The sequence below is a fragment of the Dermacentor andersoni genome, chromosome 3 (genome assembly GCF_023375885.2).
Source record: "Dermacentor andersoni chromosome 3, qqDerAnde1_hic_scaffold, whole genome shotgun sequence".
Classification (NCBI taxonomy): Eukaryota; Metazoa; Arthropoda; class Arachnida; order Ixodida; family Ixodidae; genus Dermacentor; species Dermacentor andersoni.
The window spans coordinates 223,881,169-223,907,888 of record NC_092816.1 but is presented as its reverse complement, the minus strand read 5'-3'; the positions used below and the strand labels follow the sequence as shown (position 1 = coordinate 223,907,888).

General features: G+C 49.6%; 1 protein-coding gene across 3 annotated transcripts; it reads right to left on the bottom strand.

Moving 5' to 3' along the window:
* Window positions 1–43: 43 nt before the first annotated feature.
* Window positions 44–5,795, bottom strand: LOC126538463 (uncharacterized). Of its 3 annotated transcripts, XR_011893542.1 has the most exons (3): window positions 5,549–5,795; window positions 2,281–3,979; window positions 44–254 (listed from the first exon to the last, which is right to left on the bottom strand). XR_011893542.1 is itself a non-coding variant. In XM_050185305.3 (2 exons), the coding sequence occupies exon 2, from the start codon at window positions 3,784–3,786 to the stop codon at window positions 2,566–2,568; it is 1,221 nt and encodes a 406-aa protein (XP_050041262.2). In that variant the 5' UTR covers window positions 3,787–3,979; window positions 5,549–5,795; the 3' UTR covers window positions 1,077–2,565. The 3 variants fall into 3 exon arrangements, 1 of the variants encoding a protein (XP_050041262.2); XR_011893543.1 differs by lacking the exon at window positions 5,549–5,795 and having other exon boundaries at window positions 2,281–3,997; XM_050185305.3 differs by lacking the exon at window positions 44–254 and having other exon boundaries at window positions 1,077–3,979.
* Between the last annotated feature and the right edge of the window lie 20,925 nt (window positions 5,796–26,720).

The following is a 26,720-nucleotide window of genomic DNA, read 5'->3' as shown; positions in this document are numbered from 1 at the left end:
CCCAATGGTTGTGTTTTTTACCGGGGGAAACACAGAGTTGAGCCACTGTTTTGAAACAAACCTTTATTTAAAGGTAGTTACAAGTAACACCGACACCCTCGCTCATGACAAAACAACTTTCACTCGCTGTGTCCAGACACTTGGTTCAAGGTGCATGTAATGCTTCATCTCCAAGCTTCGCGTGGTTTCTTAAAGGCATTGTGAAATCTACACGGTGTTTTTATTTTACACCTCCTCATCTCATAGCACAAGATCTGAAATGCGTTAACAAGAAGAATCAGGCCAGCACATATTCACAGAAATGAACTCTTCACAGTGCAGTTGACAAGTGCAAAAATTACAGCAGAAACTGCCAGTCGCATGATATGAGCACAACATAACTGTTCTTTTTGCGGGAAAGCCTCAATCCCATGCTGACATTAACCTATATGGTGGTCATCACTGGCAATGTTTGAAAGATTTTCATAAAATAGAGACTGAATGTCTGGAGTATTTATCATAAGGGAAGTAGAAACTCGCACATCTTCTAAACAGCCCTTTGCAGTGCTAAATGTATGCTGGCTATTGATAGTAATAAATAGTATGACTGTTACAACTGTTAAACAAGACAAAAGCTCACAGGAATATGAAGGCTTGAAGTGATAAACAGTGTTTGGAGGGGGAATGTAGCTGGAGTGAACCTTTTGACAAAGATTTGTTTTCGTCAGTGCCGCAATTAAGTTCGGCACAGCAATCTTTATGCACGCTTAGCTCACTTTCCCACACCCTCAATGTAGGATGAAGAGGAGAATAAGAAAGTGCGTAGAATGAAGTTGAAGTGTAGAAAAGAAATGGGGAGACAGTGAAAGAGAAGGTAGGAGCACTGTTGTAGATTATTCTTCGAAGGCTACTCTTCCAAAAGAAAAAGAGAAAAATATTAAATGTGTAAGGAAGCATTGCCAATTGTTATTATGCCTACTCAAGTAAGAGATATGCACCATAAGGGATGCAATATAAAACTGATCTGATATGTAGAGTGGCCTAAAGCTTTCTGCATAGTCTTTACAATCATTATGACACTGTCTGCTGCAGCCAAATATGCAGAAGTTTTAATTGAGTGCTCATGACCAGAGCAACTTATCCAGACTGCACACAATACCACTGCATATGCCCTCTATTTTGGTAATCTGAAAAATAAAAGTTTATTCAAATGGGCAATAAGAACATCACATGGAACACAAAATCTAGATCGAATTATGAGGCATGCCACAGTGCGGGACTCAGTAATATTTTTGACCACCTCGGGTTTTGTGATGTGCACTTAAATTCAACTACACACTTTTTTTTTTCATTTCACCACCACTGAAATGCAGCCACCTTTGCTGGGATTGAACCCGCAAGCTCGTGCTCAACAGTGCAACATCATAACTACTGCGCTACTGAGTGTTTACACAAATTTATAAGTAGCAAAACACATTGGAGGCTTTTGCACACTGAAACACTACACACCATCCAATGCACTTCCTTACATCTATGTATAGACATACTTACCAGCGGCTCATATGACAAGCATGGAGGCGTGCTCTAACACACTACCATCCAACAGCTGCCACATACCAGAGATGACCACTGGGTCTGTACCTATCTTCACAGAACACTTACCAGCAGCTCATACAACAAGCATGGAGGCATCTCTCGTGCTCTAACACACATACCATCCAGCTGTGACATATGGCTGCACACCACAGACAAAAACAGACGGGCTAATCATCAGAGACCACATGTCATGATTTGTTAACATGCGAGCCCTCAACCTGCTTCAATAAGGCATGACAGCACAGCACTACTGCACCACTTCTCTCTTCCTAACTGCACTGGAGGCTTGTTACCAGTAATCGTGCCCTGCTGACATGGTTATCTCTTGTTTCTATGTTGCTGTCCCTAAGCTGTTATTTAAGGACTTCCTTTTGAGCTTCAGTGGGCCTTGAAAGGCTAGATGATGGCTTCGACAATCTAGGGTTTTTTGTAGAGTGAAATCTTAACAGGTGCACAACTTTTTTTGTTGGCTGGTTCATTTGAATGGTCTGGCATCTTTCTTTTTGGATCACTTTCACTTTCAACAAGCATGAAAACTGGCTCAAACAAATTGTTTGCCTTCTCAGCCACACCTTCAGAGACTTCACCATCTGATATTGCCTGTCTGACCGAGTCCATTTTTGCTCTTAAGAGTGCTGAGCTTTACACTGCTTTGGCTGCTTCCAGCTTTGTTATACTCTGTACAATGTGCAATGCCCGACTTGCCTCACATGCTTCTTCGGGTGAGCTCTCATGGGCCTTGTTGCTGCTAGTTGGATTAGCGATGACCACACAGTGAATGTGCTTGCACACTGTAAAGTGTATAAGATGGTCATAGCAAGTGCACATGTAAGTATGCACACACACTGCACATTCCTTACTCCTCAAAGGACAGCAAGCACCATCTCCCACTTTTGACACTTTATATGAGAGCCCTTTAATAGACTGAGATGGCACAGTCTATATGCCATCTTCATTTAATTTGGCACAGCCATCTTCATTTAATTTGGCTCAAGCTGCCATTTCACTGCCAGACCTGTGGTTCTTCTGAATTCTACTCAGCTTCTTACCCTTTGCCCCTTTCATCATCTGGATAGCCCTTTTCATTAAAAAATGATTTGTCAAGTCCATGAGGGCAGAAATAAGTTTGTCACCATGCTTATTCTGTTTTCTCTCCAGCATAGTATGCTTTAACATCCTGCGCTTGCTCTCAAGGTGCATGTTAGTGTTGACAGCTGCTCTAGTCCTAAAGCAATAGGCCCACTCTTGCGGCCTAACTGCATAGTGGTCATTGAAGTACTTCAGGAAGTCCCTCAGTTTTTCTTCCTCACTAGAAAGGAATTGCTTAAAATAATCTTCAAATGCCTTTTCCCCGAGGAACTCTAAGAGTAGCCACACACTATGGTAAACATGTGGCCTTAGCTGTTTCTCTACACACTCGAGTATCTTCTTACGCCAATTGTTATCCACATGCCAGGCACTGAGAAGTTTCTGTTTTGCGGCACCCATGACCATGGACCATGCTTTGTAGAATTGCGACGCATCATCAGATATCAATGTCTTAGCAGCCACTTTTTTGGCCATGGCCGACTCCAGATATTTGAAGAATGCTGTCAAAGTTTGCTCGTTCATCCGGTTGCAGATGAAATAAGCTATAGCTACACCTGATCCTATTTTATCTAGCACCAGAAGAGTGGTCAGCTCAAACTGGTACTCTGTAGTTCCATGTGTGGAGTCAAGACATACAGTACCTGCAGGGCCCAATTTTTCTAGTAGCTCCTTCCGAGACTCTGTCATCAGAACAAGAGCAAAGTCTGCTGAAGGAAATGTACCACTTGGGTCCACTGCACCTTGTGCCTTGTACAGGCGGACAAGTGTTTCACCTTTTTCTTTCATCACAAGCACCCACATGTCTACACTGATAGCGTCATTAGTGTGACAATGTTCAGGAGCAGCAATGTTAAACTGCTGTTTGATGTTATGCAGGGTTGAGCACTCTGCCAAGTGCACGGGCCTCAGCTTGGATGCCACAGATGTTCTTACTCGCTTTAGAATGGTTTTCATAGGCACACCCCTTTCTAGGTTCTCTGCTACGCTGGCCTTTTCCTTGTCACTCATTCTCAAGTGCTGAATTTCTGGTTTATGACCGTAATGGTTTCTTTGATACCTGACTTTTATGGTGGTGCCTTCAGGTGTCGGACGGTAATTGTGACGGTAATAAATGAAAGACATATCTTACCAGACCTACAGCTCCCCTGACTTTTCTCCCGACGGTCACTATGACCTTCCTTTTTCCTTGCCTCGCCTGATCTATTACAGTAATAGTGGATCCTTGTTTCTCCACTGGCCAGCTTTTTGGGGTCCCTGTGCAAAATGAACCAGCAGTTTTGGCTACCCTCTTCTTCTGCTTTCCATTCATGAAATTCTGTAATAAAAGCACAAAATAGCATTAGATAGTGACAAGTACTATTGGGAGAGAGATGCAAACAAAAATAATCACTCTGAAGGCTTTGGACACGGGCTAATGTAGCATTTATTTTACTCCCTCACCTTCAACTCCACTGTCATGAGGTCACCCTTGATATTGCTCATATTTATGTTAAAATTGAATTTCAAATGCAATGCGCCATAACTTCAAAAACTTTATCCTATTAGTTTTGTTTTAATAAGAAACAAATATGAAACTTAAGCATGATCTATGCTCACTCCTTCCTCAATATTGAATCAGACTGTACATTCATAGCAATGCTGTTACGATAAGACAAAGACGAACTGAGAGCACATGGTGCAAGCTACGCCCCAGAACAGTGTGAATCCCTTCTCTCAGTTTCTTCTTGAAAAGCTCCTTCTTTTCAAGAAGAGCTTGATTTTTTACTGTAGATAGGGGCTTGGCGAGGGAGTGTTCCATCGTCACGCGGTTATGATCTGGCTTGGGCATGCGCCTGGTTCGAAGAGGCAGCATTATGTGTGATTTCAATAAACCAGTTGCTAGTCTGCGTTCGTCCTGTCTTCTTCTACGTTGGTGTCTTTTCTCAAGTGCAGTTTAAGTTCACAAAAAGATGTCTTACCAAGTAGCCTCCTAACACACTCTTCTTAAAGAAAAAAGGATTGCGCGTGCGTCAAAGTTCGCTCTACTTTATGAAATCTACAACCAGAGTCCTTCTATTGAGGGACTGTGGTACTACTAAAGAATTTTCCCAAAGTACGCCGGGAGACCAAGCCGCTGACAGCCGCAATTGCAAGTGTGGTCGTGGACCTACGTCGGCCTGCATTCGGACCTATTGCGGCCTGCACTGAGGCGAAGACTACACCACGCACGCAAGTAGCGCAGAGCAACGTCAGAACGCAGAGCAAATCCCTCCTCTCGTTTAAGTAAAAAAAAGGGGGGGTGGGGGTTGCGCGAGCGTCACATTTCGCTCTATTCTATGAAATGTACTGCTAAAGAGTTTGCCCACAATACGCTGTGAAACCATCCCGGCGACATCCGCAAATTCATGTATGGTACCGGTTCTGCGTCTCTGCCGCATTGCAACGTGCACTGAGGCGAAGACTAGGCCACGCACGTATGTGGCACAGAGCAACGTCAGAACGCAGAACAGCTTACTCCTGTCGCTTAAAAAAATAAGATGTACAAACGTCAAATTTCACTCCACTTGCTGTGCAGGAAAGCAGACAATGCCAAACGTATGTCATGTAGCGCATCGCTGGGAGCGCGCACACGACTATACTATAGATGGATAAACAAACAAATTATATTTAACGAGGATACAAACTTCAAAATACCCCAAGGAAATAAATTAGGCACCTGCGCAAAAGCTGCTCTTCGCGAAACAGATAGAGAAAGAGAAAACAAAGGCCCGCAAAGCATAAACAACTGCCTTTTTGGAGGCACACTGCGCAACAAGAAATTAAAAAAAGTCCAAGATATAATATTGCGTTTAAACGTCATTTGCTCACGATGACTGAGAATAAACTTAATAAAACTGTTCCTCACCCTTATTGTTCCGGCCCACCAGGTGCACGTAATCAGCCTCGAAGTTGTGCGCAGCGATCTGGTGCACCGAATACTTCTCCATTGTAGGCAGGGAAGTGCCACATACGTCGCATTTCATCAATTTCTTGACATCCACGGCCATTTTGTGAACGTTCCTGATGTGTTGCAGCATGTTCTTCCTCTGTATGAACAGTTTGCTGCAAAATTCGCAGCGACGATCGTCATCGCCGATGGCAGCTTGATCACAGACGTGCGCCATTCCGACATTGCACGCACTAGGGTTGTTGTATAATCCGGCAGCAATACAGGGAAGAAACCTCCCCAATCACGTGACACACTAGGTATTCAGTGGCCCCATAGAGACAGTTGGAAACCAACTTAGGGAACTAACATCCGGGAACGCAGGGTCACGTGGATGCTGCCTTCTATTGTTCACCGGCCTCAGCCGGCCTGCGGGGAAACGCATGTCGTTTTAGTGCTAGTGTGCTATGACGTCAATATTTTCGTTCCTCCGCTGTGACGGCGTGCGTCTATTTGTCGTACAAAAATCCCTCACGTGACCTGATCCTAGGTGCCTAGGGACAGCATCGTTTAGGGATTTTTGAGAAGGCGCGATGCTAGCGCCGAGCGACGCCGTGGCGTGTTCGTCCTCGGCGTGATCGTTCTCTGGACCGCGCGTTGTTCAACATTGCTCATGTGATTGTACGTGCGTTGCTTGTGTGTTGGTTGTAGGTTCTGTGTTACTTGGCGGAAAGCCGTGAGTAGTGGTGGTGCGGCAGTGCGGCTTTGGCCTCGGTGAGCTCTGGCAGTACAGAATCTGCGTTGTGTGACCCGTGCTTTCTTGAGAACCCGGCGGTGGTGACAATTGAAATAATTAAGTGGCCTAGCGCCTTGGCAGCGAAGGCAGCGAACCGCGATGTGGCGTCGCCGTGTCCGACTTTGCTTAGCGGACATCGATGGATGTGCTTCTCGCTGCAAGTCATGTAAATGCAACTGCGTCGACCGCCCACTGTTCAGCGCTGAATGTGTGTTTGGTGTGCTGTGCTTGAAACGAGTGGTGCAGCCGTGCAGAGGGGGTGGCGGAGTAGCAGAGTGGCTTAGGGGCTCCGTTTGCGAATTCACAGACATGTGCTCCAGTCTTGGTCTCATTAGCGGCTGTCGCGGGATTGTGGTGTGCTAGCTCATTGCCTAGTATGAAGTGATGTGAAAGCACAATTTTTATTAAGGGGACAAGATGTTGCCGAGATGGTAGCAGCACAGCTTTTTTTTTCTTCCAGGCACCTTTTCTACTTGAAGCTTCCATTGCAGTGTTTCGAGCCTCTTTGAACCAGCACGTAGTGTATATAAAATTGGACACTGATTGGGAACATCACCTAAGTTCGTGCCTATCTATAGTAAAAAGATGTAGCACGACCAGACAAAATAAAAGAAGGGGGTGGGCTGCTGCAATACTAAGTGTTAAATGGTGCTTTATCCTTTCCGTGAGTTTTCTGTTTTTGTGCTTTTTATGGATCCGCAGTAACCACGCGAGTGCTGAACTTGAGCTTATTGGTTTCAAGTCTCATGGTTGTTACTAACAGAACAGTGTGATAAACAAACAAGGGCTTCGAGGCATCCGTTCACCTTGCTTGCCTCATGGTGCTGTTTCATAAGCACCGTGAGCATCCAGGCCAACTAGGAAGGGAGGTTTGTTACAATCGCTTCTGAACTGTATTGCCACCAAACCAACAGTGCTCTCAATGACAGCTTTTGGACAGTAGAATGCTTGCACCAAGCAAAATCGTAAGAAGGAAGCATTCAGGATGTGCAAAGTGGGCTTTTGAAGCTGGAGCATTACTGAAGGGGCTTTGCCCATCTGCCCTCTTTATGGATACACAAAGATGATTTCCTCTTTAAGAGGGATTGTTTCAGAGGTCGTTACATGCAGCAGTGTTGGGTGTTTAGTAGCTTGTCTTTGCCCACTGTTAATAATCTGTTCCTTCTCCAGCGCCCCTGTGAAGTGCCTACTTTTTGGACACAATGTGCTCTCCATGCATGCATGCATGTTTAGCTTGTAAAGACGTCTATTACCCCTTGCCTCAAGCTGGTCCTTGCTGATGTCACCCAAGAAGGCATTGGAGAGTATGGCAATGTACACTTACAAAACACTGTTGATACCAGTGAAACCAAATTAATGGAGCTGCTCTTCTTTTTTTGTCCACTCCATCCTTGTTAGTTACAATGAGCAATGTCTGAACAGAAGGCATATGTAGTTGGTCATGCTTAGCCTGCGCACTAAGACTTGTTGGCATGTTATGGCCTTAGCACAGTGTTTAGATGTAAAAACCTTCTGACGTGTTGATGACTTCCTTCTCTTTATCATACTTTGCCTGATGGAGCCAGCAAGTGGGTCAACCAGATGTTCAACAGGCTTCCCACTAGTTTTCCCAGAGCCTCCTTTACCAGGGTGCTGCTCATAGATATCTGTTTTCTTGACCTTGCACTACACTTCAACCATGGCCACACCTGCTAAACTTATAGCATGCGATCAAAAAAGTGCTATAAATCATGTTCCTCCAAACTGGTGACGTGCTACAAGGCCTTGAGGAACACCCTCATTTATTTATGCTCTCATCATACTGTACGAAGCTTCGCATGATAAGTGCGACAATTAACATCTGCTGGTTTTTCAGTGTTATTCCTGTGCAGCTTGCTGAAAGCTATCCTGAGTGTTTCAAAAAGCAAACGACCGCTGCTAGACAAGAAGTGCTTAAAACAAGGGTCGCTATAACCACATATGTCACACGAAATGAAGGCCACTGAGTATACAGGTGGTTTACTTCATATCCAACAAGCTTGGTTCTCCCTTTCCTAGTGAGTAAACTCAACTTGCCCCGAATACATGGCCTGTGACAAACTATGTGCCAGATGCTGTGTCCCCTGCAAAGCTGAAGATGTGTATGAGATCCTGACACCCTGCAGCGGCTTCTACACTGGTCAACCAGGCTACTATAAAAACGACTGCCTTTACTAATATGCTAATAACATGAAAACGGGCAGAAATTTGGCTATTAATTCGACCCAACTGCAGGTACAAGCCACTCTTCCACCAGGTGTGTGTTGTTCACAGAAACTGGAGCTCTATAAATGCAGATAGAAACAATGATGTTTGAAAGTAGCAGAGTTGAACTATATTCTGCACAAGCAGTGCTACCTGCAGTGCTGGTACCTTATAGCCTTAATTCATGGCTGCATCACCATGCAAATGCACTATTCTTGAATTATTAACTTCTACTATATTTATGGTGACCATATATAGCAATTACATATCATCCACATTGTGTGCAATATGGTTAAATGTCAATTACGATAGCCATTCCTAATCTGAAATGCAACAAAAGAGCAAATATAGGCAGCAAATTGCAATTCAAAGAGAGAACCAGTGCACAGGATATGTGACAGACTTCCTTTTATTGAAAAAGAAATGTCACGTGTCATGCCGCCAGCAGTGGGTAGCAATCTTTCAAGCTTGGGTGACAGAGGCAAAACTTAGCAAAATGCTACAATAATGCCGTAAAACGGCCTTCGACACAAAAAACGACATCATATTGGACAGAATGAAAGGGCAAGACTCCATCTAAGAACAGTCTATGGCACCACATACTTGACTTGGTGTAAAAAATGTTGACATGCCCTACCCATAAAGAAAAAGCAACAAACAGAAAACACGCCTTAAATGCAATGTGCAGACTCTGAAACCAAGAATAAACAACCCGAAAAAGGCTTCGTTAAGGCTTTCAGCGATTAAAATTGTCAAACTGTCTCATCACTTCTAAATGAATCTGCACAACTGAAAAGGAAAGAAGGAAAGCCCAATAGCAGGGCTGCAGAAAATGTCACCGAATAAATATACTTTGCTTACCAACGATACCTGTGGTTTAGTTGTGGTCTGTGTATAAACTAATTGTGTATAAACTTTTCTTGTTTAGAATGGTTTAGCGGATAGGGAAAAAATGACCATAAGAGCACCAGGTGTATGCATAGTCTACGCACGAAAAGCCACTGCTTTCTTACTTTTTTTTTTTCTCTCTACTACTATGCATGAGTATTTAAGTGCCTTACTAGCACTGCTAACATCCTACTGCAAAACACAAAAGTGGGCAAGTTGTGGCATAAAGAAAATTGCAGTTTCACTCATAATGTGAAACAATGATGCAGTAGCTGGTGAAATATGCGCAGGAAGCTTACTTCATGCAGCGTTTGTTGAACACTAGCCAATGCAAGTCGGTAATCTTCAAAAGTAAAATAAGTAAGAGTCGTATTTATTTGTGGGAGTTGTTCTTCCCAGTGTTGTAGTGGAAAGACTCTGCTTTTCTTCCTCCTCGTTCAAATCCGGACTTGGCCACTGCTCTACATCGAAACAACCCTTTAGCTTCTTACTGCTGAATTAGTTTTGGTGTTCTCAAATATATATTTGGGCTACCGATTGCTAGGTCTCGTGCTTAATCAAAGAATGAATCAATGAAATGAATCATTTCTCAAAGAGCATGTGCAGTCCAGCCAAAAGCAGGAGCAAGAATCCGCATTGTGCTCCTGCATTGAAGGTGAATAACACGTACCATAATGGCGAATGTACTTTATTAAGCTTCCCTGCAATATTAATTTGTAATGTACAAAGAATTGTCAATGAAGCTTACCACGAGCACAGTTGCACTTGCAAATTATGTCACAACTGAAAATAATGAGCACAGTGTAAACCTATGTGCCCTTTCCACTCTTAGTATGCTTTACTGCATGATGCTTATTTACACCCCTGTACTGCGGTGTAGCAAGCTACAAAAGAAACCTTGCATAATTAGGCTTTTTATGATTATCTTTCTCGCAATACACTAATATTTCGCGGTGAAGCCTAAGCAATGTACTGCGGTGAAACATACTAAAAGTGAAAAGGGGCCACTGTCACTGGACATAATAAGAGTTCTTTAATTATACACTCGCGCACCCGCGGCCTCACAGGTCGCCTAAGTTGACATACCATGCTGACTGATAGCGGCCCCCTCCCACTTTCAGTATGCTTCACCGCGTAACTAAATTGTACTGCGGCGAAGAAGCCGTACATTTTTATTGAGTGAATAAACAAATGGTTTTTAAACAGTACAGCAATAAAATCGCACCATGCATCAGTCTACCACACGGAAGAGCGTCGCAACATACGGTAGCTGATTCAGACAGACATGTGTTTATGTTTACGTTCGCACTCCTTGCGCAATAAGACTCCCAGAACTTCCACAATAGAACGTAATTTACAACACACAAACGCAAAGAACACAGACATACGTCTCGTTTTCAACTCGGCCGTCATGCAAATGACATATAGCGCGGAAAAACGCGAACATGCTGTGTGTTAGCGTCGTAAACTTCATACTAGGCAAGGAGCTAGCACACCACAATCCCGCGACAGCCGCTAATGAGACCAAGACAGGAGCACATGTCTGTGAACACGCAAACGGAGCCCCTAAGCCACTCTGCTCCTTCGCCACCCCCTCTGCACGGCTGCACCACTCGTTTCAAGCACAGCACACCAAACACGCACTCAGCGCTGAACAGTGGGCGGTCGACGCAGTTGCATTTACATGACTTGCAGCGAGCAGCACATCCCTCGATGTCCGTTAAGCAAAGTCAGACACGGCGACGCCACATCGCGGTTCGCAGAACTTCGCTGCCGAAGCGCTAGGCCACTTCGATATTTCAATTGTCGCCACCGCCGGGTTCTCAAGAAAGCACGGGTCACACAACGCAGATTCTGTACTAGCAGAGCTCACCGAGGCCAAAGCCGCACTGCCGCACCGCCACTACTCACGGCTTTCCGCCAAGTAACACAGAACCTACAACCAACACACAAGCAACGCACGTACAATCACATGAGCAATGGTGAACAACGCGCGGTCCAGAGAACGAACACAGCGTCGCTCGGCGCCAGCATCGCGCTTTCTCAAAAATCCCTAAACGATGCTGTCCCTAGGCACCTAGGATTCGGTCACGTGAGGGATTTTTGTACGACAAATAGACGCACGCGCTGTGGCGTTGTAAATACCGCGCTAGCGATGGGTCTCAGCCACGAGAAGGAGCTTTTAATGACTTTTTGGAGTTGAATTAAATTTATTTTGAAATGTTTCCAACGTCCAATACCTCGTTGTGGATGTCCTCGCATACGGAAGCAGCCTACAACATACTATTTATAGCCTCAAACTCTGGTGTCTCAACCCCGTTAGATGATTCTGCAGTTTCTAGAGCCTAACCATTAAGAAAGTATGTGTATTTCGTAATTTCATTGCAAGTAGTAAATTGCATAAGTTCAGTTTTTGAGGTATTTACGCTCGTTTTTCAGTCTGAGCTCCATCTTTCAATCTTGTTCGGGTCATTTTGTAATTTATCACACTCAGCCTTACATTTTATAGGCCGATGCAGAACGCAGTCGTCGGCATATAACCGGATTTCTGAGTCTATACCCTGATGAATATCATTTATATAAATTAAAGATAGAGTAGGTCCCAAAACGGAACCTTGAGGCACACCGGATTGAACAGGTTGAAATGACCAACGGACATTATTAATTACGACAAATTGTCGTCTGTTAAATATTTTTAACCCAGTTTATTCCTTTTTCGTCAACTTTAATCAGCTTCATTTTATATATGAGGCGGTTATGAGCCACACGGTCAAAGGCTTTAGCAAAATCTATAAATATGGCGTCAGTTTGTGTAAGTTCGTGAAGGTTAAGGTGAATGTCTGTAGTTAGTTCAAGAAGCTGGGATTCACATGACCGGCCTCGTTGAAAACCATGCTGGTTTGCAAATAGAATGTGGTTGCTAGCCATGACTGCATGATTTGAGAAGATAACACGTGTTCAAGTAGTTGGCATACAACAGATGTAAGGGATATAGGCCTACAGTTTCTTAGCTTGTTTTAGTCACCGGTTTTATATATTGGTGTCACATGTGCCAATTTCCAGTCATCTGGAATTTTGGCGGTGTCGCGAGAGAGAGGAACAACTTCATGTAGTCGCCTGCAGAACGACACCATGACTAAATGGCGCCGTGACGCGGGCCCTGACGTCTTCTCAGCGGGTGGTCTCTACTCAACTCCAGCGCGTGTTACTCCCGCGGTCGGTCGCCCTGAGGGGCAACGTTCCGTCGGTTTCGCTCGGCCTTTGTCTTTCAAGAGCCGCCGAGACCTGCTGGACGGCCCAGGTTTCGCTTTCGTGGTCGTAGCATTCCGACGCCGCCGCGAGTCGCGGCGGAATCGTTGTACTTGTCGAAGCTTCATCGGGGAACTTGGTGCAATCCCACAGGATGTGTGTCAGGGTGGCCCTCTCCCGCTGGCACACGCGGCACACATCACTCACATATAATTTCGGGTATAGATGAGTCATTAACACTGGGGTGGGTAAAGAACCAGTTTGGAATTGTCTGAACAGCACCGCCTCCGCTCAGCTCAGCCCCGGGTGCGGGGGTGGGAAAGTCCTTCGAGCCAGGCGGTGGAACTGTGTAAGTTCGTTGAACGTCGTCATGCGGTCCTTGGCACTACACCACGTTGGACGGTCGGTTGCAGCGGCGCGGTTGGTTAGCGCTCGTGCCACTGCGTGTGCCGTCTCGTTGTGGTTATCGTGCTTCTCGGACGCATCGTTGCCCGCGTGCGCCGGGAACCACTTGATTCTAACATACCGATTCCCTCGTTGCAGGTCAGCCGAGCACAGAACGCGCACAGCCTCACCACACACTTTGCCCTTTGCATAATACCACACTGCACTTCGCGAATCGCACAACACCGTCTGGCACCTGGGGTCGGCAATGGCCAGGGCAATGGCCACCTCCACTGCCTGACACGCCTCGCGGACCCGTAAGCTCGCCGCTGCCCTTGTCGCGCCGGACGACGCCTCGATGACGGTAGCTACGAACGCCGCGCAGTCTCCCTGGTATTCTGCCGCATCCACGAACCTTGCGTGCTCGTCCTTGGCGTGAAAGCCGATGAGGGCCTTGGCCCTCGCCGCTCTTCTCTCCTTGTTATACTCCGGGTTCATGTTTCTCGGGATGAGGTCCACCCGAATCCGTCGCCGGGTTCCGTCCGGGACAGAAACGTCGCTACTCGCCGTTTTCGCTCCGGGCGTGAAGCCCAAGTATTGAAGTATGCGTTTGCCGGCTTCGGTCATAGAGAGCCGCTCCAGCTGGGCGGTCCGTTGCGCTTCCGCAATTTCCTCGAGGGTATTGTGTACCCCCAGGCTCAGGAGCTTGTTGGTGTTCGTACACTCGAATAGTCCGAGCGCCGCCTTGTAAGCTCGGCGTATCAGGGCGTTGATTTTATTCTTTTCACATTGCATCCAGTTGTGGAAGGCTGCAACGTAGGTGGCGTGGCTGATTACGAAGGAGTGCACAAGCCGAATCAAGCTTTCCTCTTTCATCCCGGCCTTGCGGTTGGCGACCCGTCTGATGAGACGTATTGCGTTGGTAATCTTGGCTGTAAGGCGGGAAATAGTCTCGCCGTTGCCCCGTCGCTTGTATATAATCATGCCGAGCACCCGGATTTTGTCGACCTCCGGGATCACGTGGCCGTTCCTCGTCACGATCTTGAAGGCCTCGTAATCCCTCGCTTCGCTCTTGTTACGTCTGACGTACTTCGGTGGTAACACCAGCAGTTCTGACTTGCTCGGTGAGCAGATCAAACCGGAATCGTTCAGCTGGTCTTCGATCGCGTCGACGGCTTCTTGCAGCGTGCTCTCAATGTGACCATCGCTGCCTCCCGGAACCCACAGCGTGATGTCATCGGCGTAGATGGTCTACCGGACGCCCTCGACGCGAGAGAGTCGCTTGGCCACCCCGATCATAACGAGGTTCAATAACAACGGCGAGATGACCGAGCCCTGGGGGGTCCCGACACTGCCGAGCCTCTTCTCTTGGAGCCGTAGATCGCCGGCGCAGAGCTCGGTAGTCCGCCCCGTCAGAAAGTCCTTGATGTAATTGTACGTTCTTGCGCCCATATTGAGTCTGGACACCTGGGCTAGGATCGCAGAGTGCTTCACCTTGTTGAAGGCGCTCTGTAGGTCCAGCCCCAGAATGGCCTTGTTGTCTTTCGTTAGGGTGTCATCGTCAATGATATCTTTCTTCAACAGAATCATCGCGTCTTGGGTGCCGAGGGAACGCCGAAACCCGATGATCGTGGTGGGGTATAGTCCCGACTCCTCCAGGTAATCCTGCCACCTACACATGAGGACGTGCTCCAGCACCTTGCCCACGCAGGATGTGAGCGAGATGGGCCGGAGGTTGTCCGTGTTCGGCGGCTTGCCTCGTTTGGGGATGAGGATGGTCTTGGCAGTCTTCCACTGCTGGGGCAGTGACCCCGCACTCCAGCACTTGTAGTAACCTGTGATGTTTTCGATGGCCACATCGCTGAGGTTCTTGAGCGCTCTGTTCGAGATGTGATCCGGGCCGGCCGCCGACTTGCTGTTTAGTTCGTGCAGGGCCGCTCGCATCTCCTCGACGCTGATGTCGCCGTCAAGCTTCTCGTTGGCTTGACCGCCGTACTCGGGATGCCTTTCCGTGGGTGTAACCGGAAGGTACTTGTTGTTTATGCGTCTGATTACTTCAGTTTCCCCGTTTTCCTTGACTGCTCTGTGAATGATCTTTGCGAGGCGGTCGCCTTGGTGGGATTTTGTTTTAGTCTCGTCGAGCAGATGCCGCATCAAGTTACAGGTTTTGCCGCAATGCGTCTGCCCGTCCGTAGCATTACAGATTTCGTTCCACTGTTGCGTGCAGAGCAGCCGACAATGAACTTCGATGGCGCGATTCAGCTCCGCCACCTTCTTCCTTAGGCGCCGATTTAGTCGTTGCTTCTTCCACCTGTTTAAGATAGATTGCTTTGCTTTGCTTCGAATATCTGCGCGAGGCGGCTGTCAATCTTGTCGACCTGCTCATCCGTTTCTATGATTTTGGTCGCCTCCTTGACCTTCCACGCGATGTGGGCTGACCATTCTTCTATGTTCTCGATTTCCTCCATCTCCGTTGGTAACAGGCTACGGAAGGCATCCCAATCCGTAAAATTATGTTTTCTGGTGTCCTCCGAGGCCTTGACCTCTTCCGGTATGATGACCTCTACGATGTAGTGGTCGCTGCCGAGCTCTGACCCCGTGTTGCGCCAGGAGATATTCCCCTTCTCGTCGTTCTTCACGAATGTGAGGTCCGGCGTCGTATCCCTGGACACAGAGTTCTCAATCCTTGTAGGATCAGTCAGGTCTGTGATGAGGGTGAAGCCCAGGTCTAGTGTGTCTTGGAACAGGTCTCGCCCCTTGGCCAATTGCTTGTTATATCCCCATGCCGGATGTGTCGCGTTGAAGCCCCCGCAAGCGACGAGCCTGTGAGTCCCCGCCACGGTGCTGGCTCTGTGAAGGAGCGTCTTGAATTTTTGCTTCCAGTGTGAAGGGCTACTGTAGACGTTAAGCAGAAAGGTGCTGTTCTTTTGTTTCTTGCCCGTAACGACCTCGATGAGAGTGTATTCAATTTTACCATTGTGCAACTCGTGCTCAATGAAGGTGAGTCCCTTGCGAACCAATGTGCATATCCCTCTACCGCCGCTGACCTTTGGAGACTTGGCGTATACCCGATAACCGGGTAGCGACACTGCATCAGTGCGAGTCTCTTGTATCATGATTATATCGGGCTTGCCTGCTACTTGTGTTATGTGTTGCTGCAAGACTGCCTTCTTGCTAGCGAAACCGTTACAGTTCCAGTGCGACGTCACGAGACCCTTCACTGCTGCAGTTGTTGCTGTTGCTGGAACGGCCATTATTGTTGCTGATTGTACTGCTACGTTATTTGCTGTATTGCGTTCGTTAACTGCTGGCACGTCCGCTCGATGGCGGCGAACCTGTCGTTAATCATCTTGGTGAACGTTGTCTTAATATCATCTTCGAGCCCGTCGAGGTGTTCCTCGATTTGGTCGACCTTGTCTTTCAGGTTGTCCACGCGGTCGTTGAGCTTGCGCTCCTTCAGGTTCTCGATCGCTCGTCTCTTGGGTGCCGGTTCCTTCTCAGCGGATGTTGATGGTACAGCGCTGCTGATGCTGGGTGTGGGTGGTGGAACGGGTCGTCAGAAGCTTCTTGATTTCCGTGATCTCGTTTGCCATCTTGCTAATAGTGGCCTCTTGCCTACTGACTTTCGCCTCGAGCTCGTTGTTTTTGCGCCTGAGTGCCTCGTTGGCTTCCTTCAACGTCCTCATCGCCTCGTCTTCCCTAGCATCGAGCTCGTCTTGCTGTTGTTGTTGCCATCGACGGTCTTGCTGGTGCTAATGGTCTTGGTCGTTGCGGTATTGGTGGTGGTGGTGGTGGTGGCAGCCCCCTGTGCTTTCTTGGCACCCTGCATTGCTGCATCGGCCCAGCTCACGCGGTCACGTAACTGCGATCGCTTACGGCTAAGGCTACGCTGTTTACTCTCGCTGGCCCTACGCTTCGAGACGGAACGTGACGCTCGGCGACCAGCTGGGCCGGCAGGTGTTACGGTTGCTGACATCAGCGATGGAAATTCCTCAACTCTGAGAGATGCTCGTTGTTGCTGCTGCGCTTGTTGTTCGGCCATCTTTCGCTCCCATTGTCTCCTTGTAACTACGTATGGGACCTTGAACCTATTCTTGCAAACCTTGTCACCGGTCATATGTGGCCCTCCGCACAATCTGCAAGTGGGGGTACATCTATGGTCTTCCTTGGGGTCAACGGCCCCGCAAGCAAAGCAAGCCCTCACGTGAGGGTTTAAACAAACGTCGCGGCGGTGGCCCACCTTTCCGCACTGCTTATATACATCGAATTGTTTTCGATATAGGCTGCACTTGGTGAGAACAGGACCATAGCCCACGTAATTCGGGACCTTCAGGCCCTTGAAAGCCACGATGACTGTGGTCGAGCTACCAATCCTCTTCGCGCCAAGTGCCAAGGGATTTCTCGAGTTGACAATGTTCCGGTCGATTGCGGCCGTGGAGTCCTCTATTGGGATACCTCTAATAATGCCTTTAACGGTGCAATATGGCGCGGTTTGATATGCGCCAACCACGTGTTCCTTGCCACCAATGCAGATCGATTTTATCTCGGCGTAACGTGAAGCACGTATATCGTCGGGGGTACTCACCACCATGATGTTTTGTTGCAAGTTGGGGCAGAAGGTGTCCGCTGCTCCGTCCTCCCTTGATACGTTCGCCGCCGTCATGATGGCTGATGCCACGGTGGCGGTCTGAGTCCTCGCGATGTTAAGGCCTCCCCGATACCGCACTATCACCTTGGTCTCCTCCCTCGGTAGAGCGTCCGGCATCCTTGCTGTCCTCGTCACCGCAGCTTTCACGTTCCTGGCAAAGTTCTTCGTCGCAGGTCTTGACTGGCGAGCGACAGTCCTCTGGCCGGCCAAGGTCTTTATACGCCGGCCTACGTGCGACCAGTCTGCATCGTCGTCGAATTCCTCGGAAGAATTTTCTTCCATTTGAATTTCAACTCACATCTGGCTAACGCCGGAATTCGCTGGGTCCCGAACAATGGATGACTTTATCTCGGTCGACATGTTTGTATAGCCGCCGCCCGAAGACGACGGCCTTTCCTCGCAGAGGTTGGGCCTGGCTATGAGCAGATCCAAGCTGTTCGATTAGGCTTAGTGGAACGGCGCCGGCCTCCACGGAAAGTCCCGGGAAATTGGCGAAAAATCGTACCTTTTGGTAGCCACCGGTACCGGTTGATGACCCGCACCCTCACAGACACAGTGGTAATAGGTATACCGCGGTAAAAAATAATTAGCACTGCAAAATTGGTCATAAAATCCGGAGCCGATGTGAGCACGTCAGCTCATACCATGGCTCATACCCGGTGTCGGTGTCGAGAAACTGTTGAAACAATAGTGTAAGTATAAGAGCATAATTGTGATTACAGTACAAATACCATCAGGACCAGGACTAGAAAACGATGGCAAACGCTCAATAGCTTTCATAATACCGTCACTTAATTGTCACACTAATGCATTCCATAAATAAAAAACTAGCCAGGCCCGCGCCCGCGCGATTCTCGACCGCGTGCACCGACGCGGATCGTGAAGCCACCGCATTTGTGGACGCGGCCCAGTACGGCAATACATCAACTTTCGCGATAGCAGTTGTGGACGGCAACGGAACGTTACGATCATCGGCATCGGTTAAATCGACCACCAGCGCTAAAGCAGAACAGATAGCCGTAGCCATCGCCATGGCAGACCCCACATTTACCCATGTCCTCACGGATTCGCGTGCTGCAATTCGGGCTTACGAAAGCGGCAACGTATCGAAAGAGGTAGCGCATATACTACTAGCAAGCTCAAAAGAGTGCAAACGATGCCTCTCCTGGTTCCCCGCTCACATGGGGAAAGACATTCACCCGCAAAAACCCAACCTCAATGAAACGGCCCACGACCGTGCGCGAGAACTTGCCCGCCGCGACGGTCCCACGGCCTCCGAGGGGCTTGACATTCAGTTTAATGACCCGCTACTCACTTACCAAGAAATCACCTCACACTATCGAAAAGGCAGAATGAAATACCCGCTCCCGCACGCCAAACTCGAGCGCGCGCAGGCGGCCGCGTTTCGAATGATGCAAACGGACTCGTATCCGTCACGAGGCCTATTAAGCCACTACAATTCAGAAATCCCGGCTAATTGCCCAGACTGCCCAGAACTCTATTGCTCACTCTCGCACATGCTTTGGCAATGTACCGCGTTACCAGAGGGCCCTCTCTCCAGTGAGCCCGAATGGGAAGAAGCCCTCAAAAGCCCGGACCTCAAACTCCAACTCAAGGCCGTCCAGAGGGCCCAAGAACTGGCGGAGGGTCACCACGTTCACGTCCCGACTTGGGCGTCGCCTACGGTTTCGGCCCAAGGAGCTCCCCGCGTGCGATCTCCAACGGCTTAAACCCCTTCAGGACTTCAATAAAGTTCTTGACTGACTGACTGATCATTAAATAGTACAATTTTTTCCGCTCCGAAAGTTAAGAGCACGCGCAATCTGGGACAAGTTGTCCGATGTCTTTAACCGCTTCTACTTTGCGGCAGAGCTGATATCGAACGACGTGTTCACGGCCAAGGTATTCGGGGATGCGCGTGCCGCACCGCAAGACAACCAGGTATGAGCCACAGGCAAACCCGACAGAGCGGATTGACCGCAACCCCAAGCCCTTGCTAGCGGTCTTAGGCCCGGCAACACAGTGATTTGGATGTCACAGATAGGCCTTGCGGTCTACGGTTCGACAGAGTGCACGGCCGCTTTCCTCAACTTCGGGAGAGAGCTGCCAAACCCCATGGACCGCGTGCTGCGGACTGGCCGTGCACCACGAAAGCCGTCCTTTCCGGCTGCGCGGTAGAACTGCGCTCACAGATAAATGCGGCCCTTGACCCGACCCAATCCAACCTGGCAAAAGCGCGAGCTGGACCGATCCCTTGTCCCCTCGGGACGCACACTGCGGTGTCGGCGATCTCTTCCGACGCAACCATGTCTTGGGTGACGCTGCCAAGGGCATTGTCGGCCAAATGGTTGGGCCCTGTAATGTCAGGTTCTTGGGACAATATTGCCGCTAGGTGTCACGCGCCAGCGCTTAAAAAGAAGTGACTTGAACGTGCGCTCGGCAAGAGGTGGGCGCTGAAGAAGAAACCCATCGCACCACCTAGCGCACCGTTTGATCAAATCGGTATGGATCTTCTGGGACCCTTTCCCTTGTCAGCCAGCGGAAACAAGTGGATTATAGTCGCCACAGAGTATCTAACACGCTACGCCGAGACGAAAGCTGCACAACGTGCCACCGCCTACGAAGTTGCCCAGTTCTTTATCGATCAGATAGTCTTAAGACATGGTGCCCCATCACATGTCATCAGCGACAGAGGAACTGCCTTTACGGCCAAACTGATAGAGGACATATTCGAGCTGAGCTGCACGCAGCATCGCAAGGCCACTGCCTATCATCCGCAGACCAACGGACTGACGGAACGGCTAAACAAAACCATTGCTGACATGCTGTCTATGTATGTAGACGTCCACCATAAAACATGGGATCAAGTCCTGCCGTACGTTACATTCGCGTACAACACCGCCATTCAGGAAACAACACGCTTCACACCGTTCCGTCTTGTCTACGGGCGCGAGGTCCAGACCACGCTAGACACAATGCTCCCGCACGACACCGACAACCTTCGACATCGGCAAGTCGCGTACCAGCCAGGTGACCAAGTCTGGGTGTGGCCTCCAATTCGTCGCCAGGGGTTGTCTGAGAAGCTGCTGAGTAGATACTTTGGACCCTACAAAGTGATACGCCGCGTTAGTGAAGTGAACTGTGAGGTCATTCCCGACGGTGCCGCGTCGCCTCGGCGTCGACAGCACCACTCAGAGATAGTGCATATGTTGTTCGCCTCAAACCGTATTTTGCGCGTTAAGGCGGCGCCAACCTGATCTCATACGACTTCCACACTTCCACTTTCTTTTAGTAAGCATCGTAGTTTCGTAAGCATCGGGTCGATGCTTTTCTTTTGGCGGGGAGATAATGCCGCTAGGTGTCACGCGCCAGCGCTGAAAAAGAAGTGACTTGAACGCGCGCTCGGCAAGAGGTGGGCGCTGAAGAAGAAGAAGCAGAGGCTGAGGACGCCAGCTTGAGTTTTGTGTACGCCATCTTGGACAACTGTCTGTCTCGCCGACGCCGGGTACATCTTCAATTGTCTTTTCGTGACAATATCTTGCAAGCAAGGGCAACTTTGCGGCGAATAATAGACAGAGCCGTTTGCACACGAAATGCGATTTTTTCACACTGTAACACACTCATAAGATCGAATAAGCTATATTTAAAGCACATGCAGGAGTACTCGGAAGAAAACGTCGTTATAGCTGGCAGGAACAATTAAGCAGGGCGCGATCACAGCTATAGAGATGCTCTACACGCTTCACTACTCCTCCCGTTAACGACCTTATAAGTCATAGAGTCACAGTGATGGTATAAACACGGTTTCCCGGAAAAATTGAGTCGGCCCAGGCGACGGGGCACATGCTGAGGATGCGGCAGTGGATGAACCGCAGGGTCACTTGTCGATGCTGACCGCAACGCGACGCTTCGTAGCCGCGACCAGCACGATCGATGAACGGGTCCCAGCTGCGTTCTCCGGGCCAGTAATTGCCGGGTGCTGGATCAGCGCTTAGGAACGGTTGGCGTATGGGTCGCTCTTCGGTGGGAAGAGCCGGTCGGGCGCAGGAGCTCCGCTCAGTCGGCGGGTAAGGCCTGGGTCCTGACCGTCCGTCGGTTCCATCCACCACACTCAGCTCGACCGTGGACATCCCCGGAACAGTCCGGCCCATTGAAATAGCAGGGCTGCCGCCTGGATATGCCTAGGCAGGCTTTTCTTTTTTCCGCTCCACGAATGGGCGCCGCCTCCTTGTCGCCAGTCCTTGTCGCCTCCTTGTCGCCAACCTGGCTGCCAGTCATCCCGGGCTGCCGTTCCTGTTAGCGAGCAATGCGCGGAGCCCAGTGACTTTCGTTGTGGCTGCTGCACCAAAATGGCCGCCGCGCTCCGCGTGTTCCTGGCAGCTCCTGTTTGGCGGACCCCAAGCGTTGCTGGCTGACCCATGGTGCTGCCTCGCCCCATCCTTTCCGGACTACCGGCCCTTCCTCGTGACAGTCGCCCTTCCTGGTGTGCGGGTATTTTGTGACCATGGCACGCACCTGGCTTCGCATCACGCGAAGTGACATCTTCGCCTCTTCGAACAGCTGCGGCACCTTCTTCCTGTCATGGCCCTGACGAAGACGACGACACCATCTTGGACTTTGCTTCATTCGCTTAGCCCTCCTGGCGACGAGCGATCGCGTAAACCGGTGGAGTCTGGGCCTTCCAAGAGAGAGAGCAAACCGACACGACCGATCTCTTAGCCTAATAGTATTTTTAATATCCTCAAACGCTAGCCCGTGCCGGTGCGGGGCAACAGCACCTGCCTCGTTTAGACGCGAGCGTCTACGTAATTCTGATGCCACGGCGATGGTGCTGCTGCTACAGAGGGCTCCACCCCCCCCCCCCCCCGAAAGAAAAAGAAATTATGGGGTTTAACGCGCCAAAACCACTTTCTGATTATGAGGCACGCCGTAGTGGAGGACTCCGGAAATTTCGACCACCTGGGGTTAAAATCTAAGCACACTCAACAAAGCTTGCCATTCGGCAGCGAAGTCGGCAAGTGATGGCAGAGGTGTTCCGGTGGTGACGGCAAAGAAATCGCTTGGAAGGCATAGGTAAGTGCCATAGATTAGCTCGGAAAATGAGCAACCAAGGTCGCTCTTGATGTGGCTCTGATGCCAAGACGAGGGCAACTGTAGGGCTCACTCCCCCAGGCGATTCATGGAAGAGAGGACTTGAGATGCCGGTGAAAACGTTCAACAAGTCCATTTGACTGCCGGTGATAAGCAGTCGTCAGAAAGCGTGTCGTTGTGGGAATTTTGAGTAGCTCGTTGAAAAGTGCCCAGTCGAACTGCCGACCGCGATTGGTGACTATTGTGGATGGGATGCCGAACCTTGCAATCCATGTAGACACGAAAGCTGATGCAACAATTGAGATATCACATATGGGCATGGCTTCTGGCCACCGCGTGTAGCGGTCGATGCATGTCAGTATGTACGAATAACCTTTCGAAGGTGCGAGATGGCCGACGAGGCCTAGGTGCACGGTGTCAAAACTAGCATCCGGTGGAAGAAAAGCTTTAGCAGGCGGGATGAGGCGACGCTGGATCTTGGAGCGTTGACACGACAAACAGCAGCGAACCCAGTCGCGAACTTGCGCGTTTAGCTGAGGCCAAACAAAACGACAGGAAAAAGGTTTTTGTGTCGTGCGTGTTCCAGTATGCGACAAGTTGTGCATGGTTTTGAGTAGACGTCTGCGGAGAGAAGCTGGCATGTATGGTCGAGGTGTGCCGTTAGAGATGTCGCAGACCACGGGCATACCAACGGGGCTCAAAACAACGTCCCCCAATTTCAGGGAATTTCAGAGAACGTTGACAAGGAGCCCATAGTCGTGCAAGAAATCTGCTCCATCGAGTGCGCGACGGACCTGTGCAGCCAGGAAAATCAAGCGCAACGCTCTCGTCGAAGGCCAAGGTTTAGCGTGACGAAGCGAGACAAAAGAAAAATCTTGGTACCCTTGACTGCTTGCAAAAACTACACAGGTGCCGCTTTTCGGTAGGAGTGATGGGCAGGAATAATACTTATGACCATTCCTGTGTCGACTAATAACTGTTGTCCGGAAACTTTGTCAGTCACGTAGAAAAGGAGGCGTGTGTTGGGCCGACCTATTCGCCGCCGTTAATGGTCGGCCGTACTGGTTACCTGACAAGCGCAGTGACGAGCGTCGTTTCCAAAACGGCTGTGGTAGTAGCAAACGCCAGGAGTTGTAGTTGATGTTTCATGGCGTGTGCCTGTGCGTCTTGATGTGCTGGAACTACGGCTGCGTGGGTGACGGGATTACATGCGACGATATTCTGCTGCACAAATAATGCGTTCCAGGCGCTCACACAAGGAGTAGATCGGAGATTGTGCTCCTGTAGAGCAGGAACGGTTTTGCCGGGCGGTTGTATTGTCACCAGGAGACCGTGTCATGGCTGAGATGGCTGGGGTGGCTACTTCCATGACTTTGTCGGCCAACGCGGCAAGTCCGGCAAGATCCATTGTAGAAGCTGTGGCCAAGACCATCTGCACGTTAGCCGGGAGTCATTGCGAAAACAATTCACACAATAGCTTATCATCTATGGATCTCCCGTCGCCTCCGAGCAGCTGCCTCCTTCGGCGAAGAAGTTTAATAAGGCGTCGTTCACCAAGTTCTTCAGCGGACAAAAGCTGCTCGATGCGAGAACGCCGTGAACCCACTGTGCGGTTTAGTAGGGCTGCCTTGTGATCGTCATAGGAGGCGGTAGACAGTGGGACGGTCAACAAATCTGCCACTTCATCAATGGCAGCGGGTGAGAGCACTGTGATGGCGTAATGAAACTTTAAAGCTTGAGAGCATATACCAGACACTTGGAATTACCATTTGGCCTGAAGAAACCCCGCCGATAGATGCTGGTCCCACTACTGTGGGAGGCGCACGGCGATGGCCGAGCAGGTGGGCTCATCGCATTCCTCGCAAGGATTCTGGCCTTGAGCCCTCGTAGCTTTGGTCTGGTCCATGTTCGTCTCTACCACAGGAGCGTATGGCAGGATCACGTCCGAGGTAACCAAATTGCTGCGATCAGCGACGGCGTAGACAGGTAGATCTTCGGCCTTCCGAGAAAGAGAGCAAACCGACACGACCGATCTCAGCTTAGCATTCTTTAACATCATCGAACGCTAGCCTGTGGTGGTGGTGGTGAAAAGCATTTATTAAACAACAAAGAGAGGTGTGGACTCACGCAGGAGCCCTACATACTAGGTGGAGTCCCTAGTCCGGGTCCCCATTGGTCGAAGCCGCTAGCCAGGCCCTCTTGACCAAGGCCTTTTGGACACGAAGGTCTGAGCAAACAAGCAGGGCTGCCTCCCAGTCCACTATGGTAGGGTTGGGATGGGGTGAGAGCTGAACTTTGCTGACAGGCCCACACCAAGTGATAGGTGTCAGCCACCTCTCCACAGTGTTGGCACCTGCCAGTGATCGTAGGATTAAAATGTTTCATTACTGTCGGGCACAGCATTGCGTCAGCGTATAAGGTAAGTGGGACGCGTTCGTTCGCTTTTCCCATTCCCTTTGCTGGCGCTGGGTACCGGCGATGGCTATCCTTATAATAGGTAGCAATGTCTTTGAAACTTAAGAGAATTCCGCCTTCTTGTTCCAGTTCCTCAAGGGCCAAAGGGTAGGCCTGGTAAGCGAATGCTCAGGCTGGAGCATCAGCAGCTTCATTCCCTTGATGGCACTGATGGCCAGGAGTCCCAATTATACAGTGGGGGTGGAATCTACATCACTGCGGCAGTTTCGCAGTATTTGTTCGGCCAGTAGGGTGACCCAGCCAGCCTCGTAATTACGGAACACCCCACGCGAATCCGTACTAAGCAAAGCTTTATTTGCCTCTTCCTTCGGCTTTCCCATGCTGCTGCTGCTGCTGTTGTGGCTGCTGCTGTGGCTGCTGCTGTGGCTGCTGCTGTCAGGCACACCGCGTCCGGACGCGAGGGGGGTCGCAACGTGTGCGTACATGACAGGAGCGAGTCATAGAGGAAAGGCGACACTAGAAACTCGTTTTCACCCACCGCGTCGAATGTGCACAATGCCCTCTGGGGCTCCCTGGCCGTCGCCACATTAGCCTCTTGACAGCTGCAACTATTCGTGACTCCACGCAGAAGCAGTGCAGAAACTGCAGCGCTTCCTTTTGTACTAAGGTACGAGTCCAGAGGGGGACGTAGGAAGAACTGTAGTAAGGAAGGATGAGAAGAGGCAGTTCCCATACAAGGGAGGGGGGAGGTCACGTGAGAAGGCAACCAATCCCGACTACTATATGACGACGGTTGCGGGAAAACTGGATAAGCTTAAGTTCCAGGTACTGTAGAGTACGTTGCTGCTATCTTTGAAAAATAAACCCCATGCAAATATGTCAAGCGGACAAACTACGCAGGGTATGCAGAAGCAGAACCGCATTAATTAAAGCGCACCGCAGGGTCCAGGCGACACTACGGAAGTGGTCGACCATCAAATCAACACTTCTGTGCCCGCCACGTTAGCTTTCCGGCTATGGCATTGATAGAGGCCGTGGATTTGATCCCAATCGCGGCAGCCGCATTTCGACGGGGGCGAAATAGAAAACGCATGAGCACTTAGATGTTGGGACACGTTAAGGAACATCACAGTGTCAAAATTAATCAGGAGTGGGCCACTACGGCGTGCCTCATAATCCGATTGTGGTTTTGGCACGTACAGCCCCATAACCCAATTCAAGTTTAAAACTTCTGCCACAATGCGATGTGCCATGTCACGTACTAACTATGCCCAACCCTCTCAGAGATGAAATATGGCGCACAACAACGCCTCAAGCAAACACCTCTCCCTGTGTGTTCTGTCTACTACGCAAACAGCAGTGGTGCCCTCAAGGTAACGTTTAACATCAGCTCACTACCCTAGTATTAGACTAAACGCTGAAGAAATTAAGCTTAAGCTGTCAATATCACCACTAAT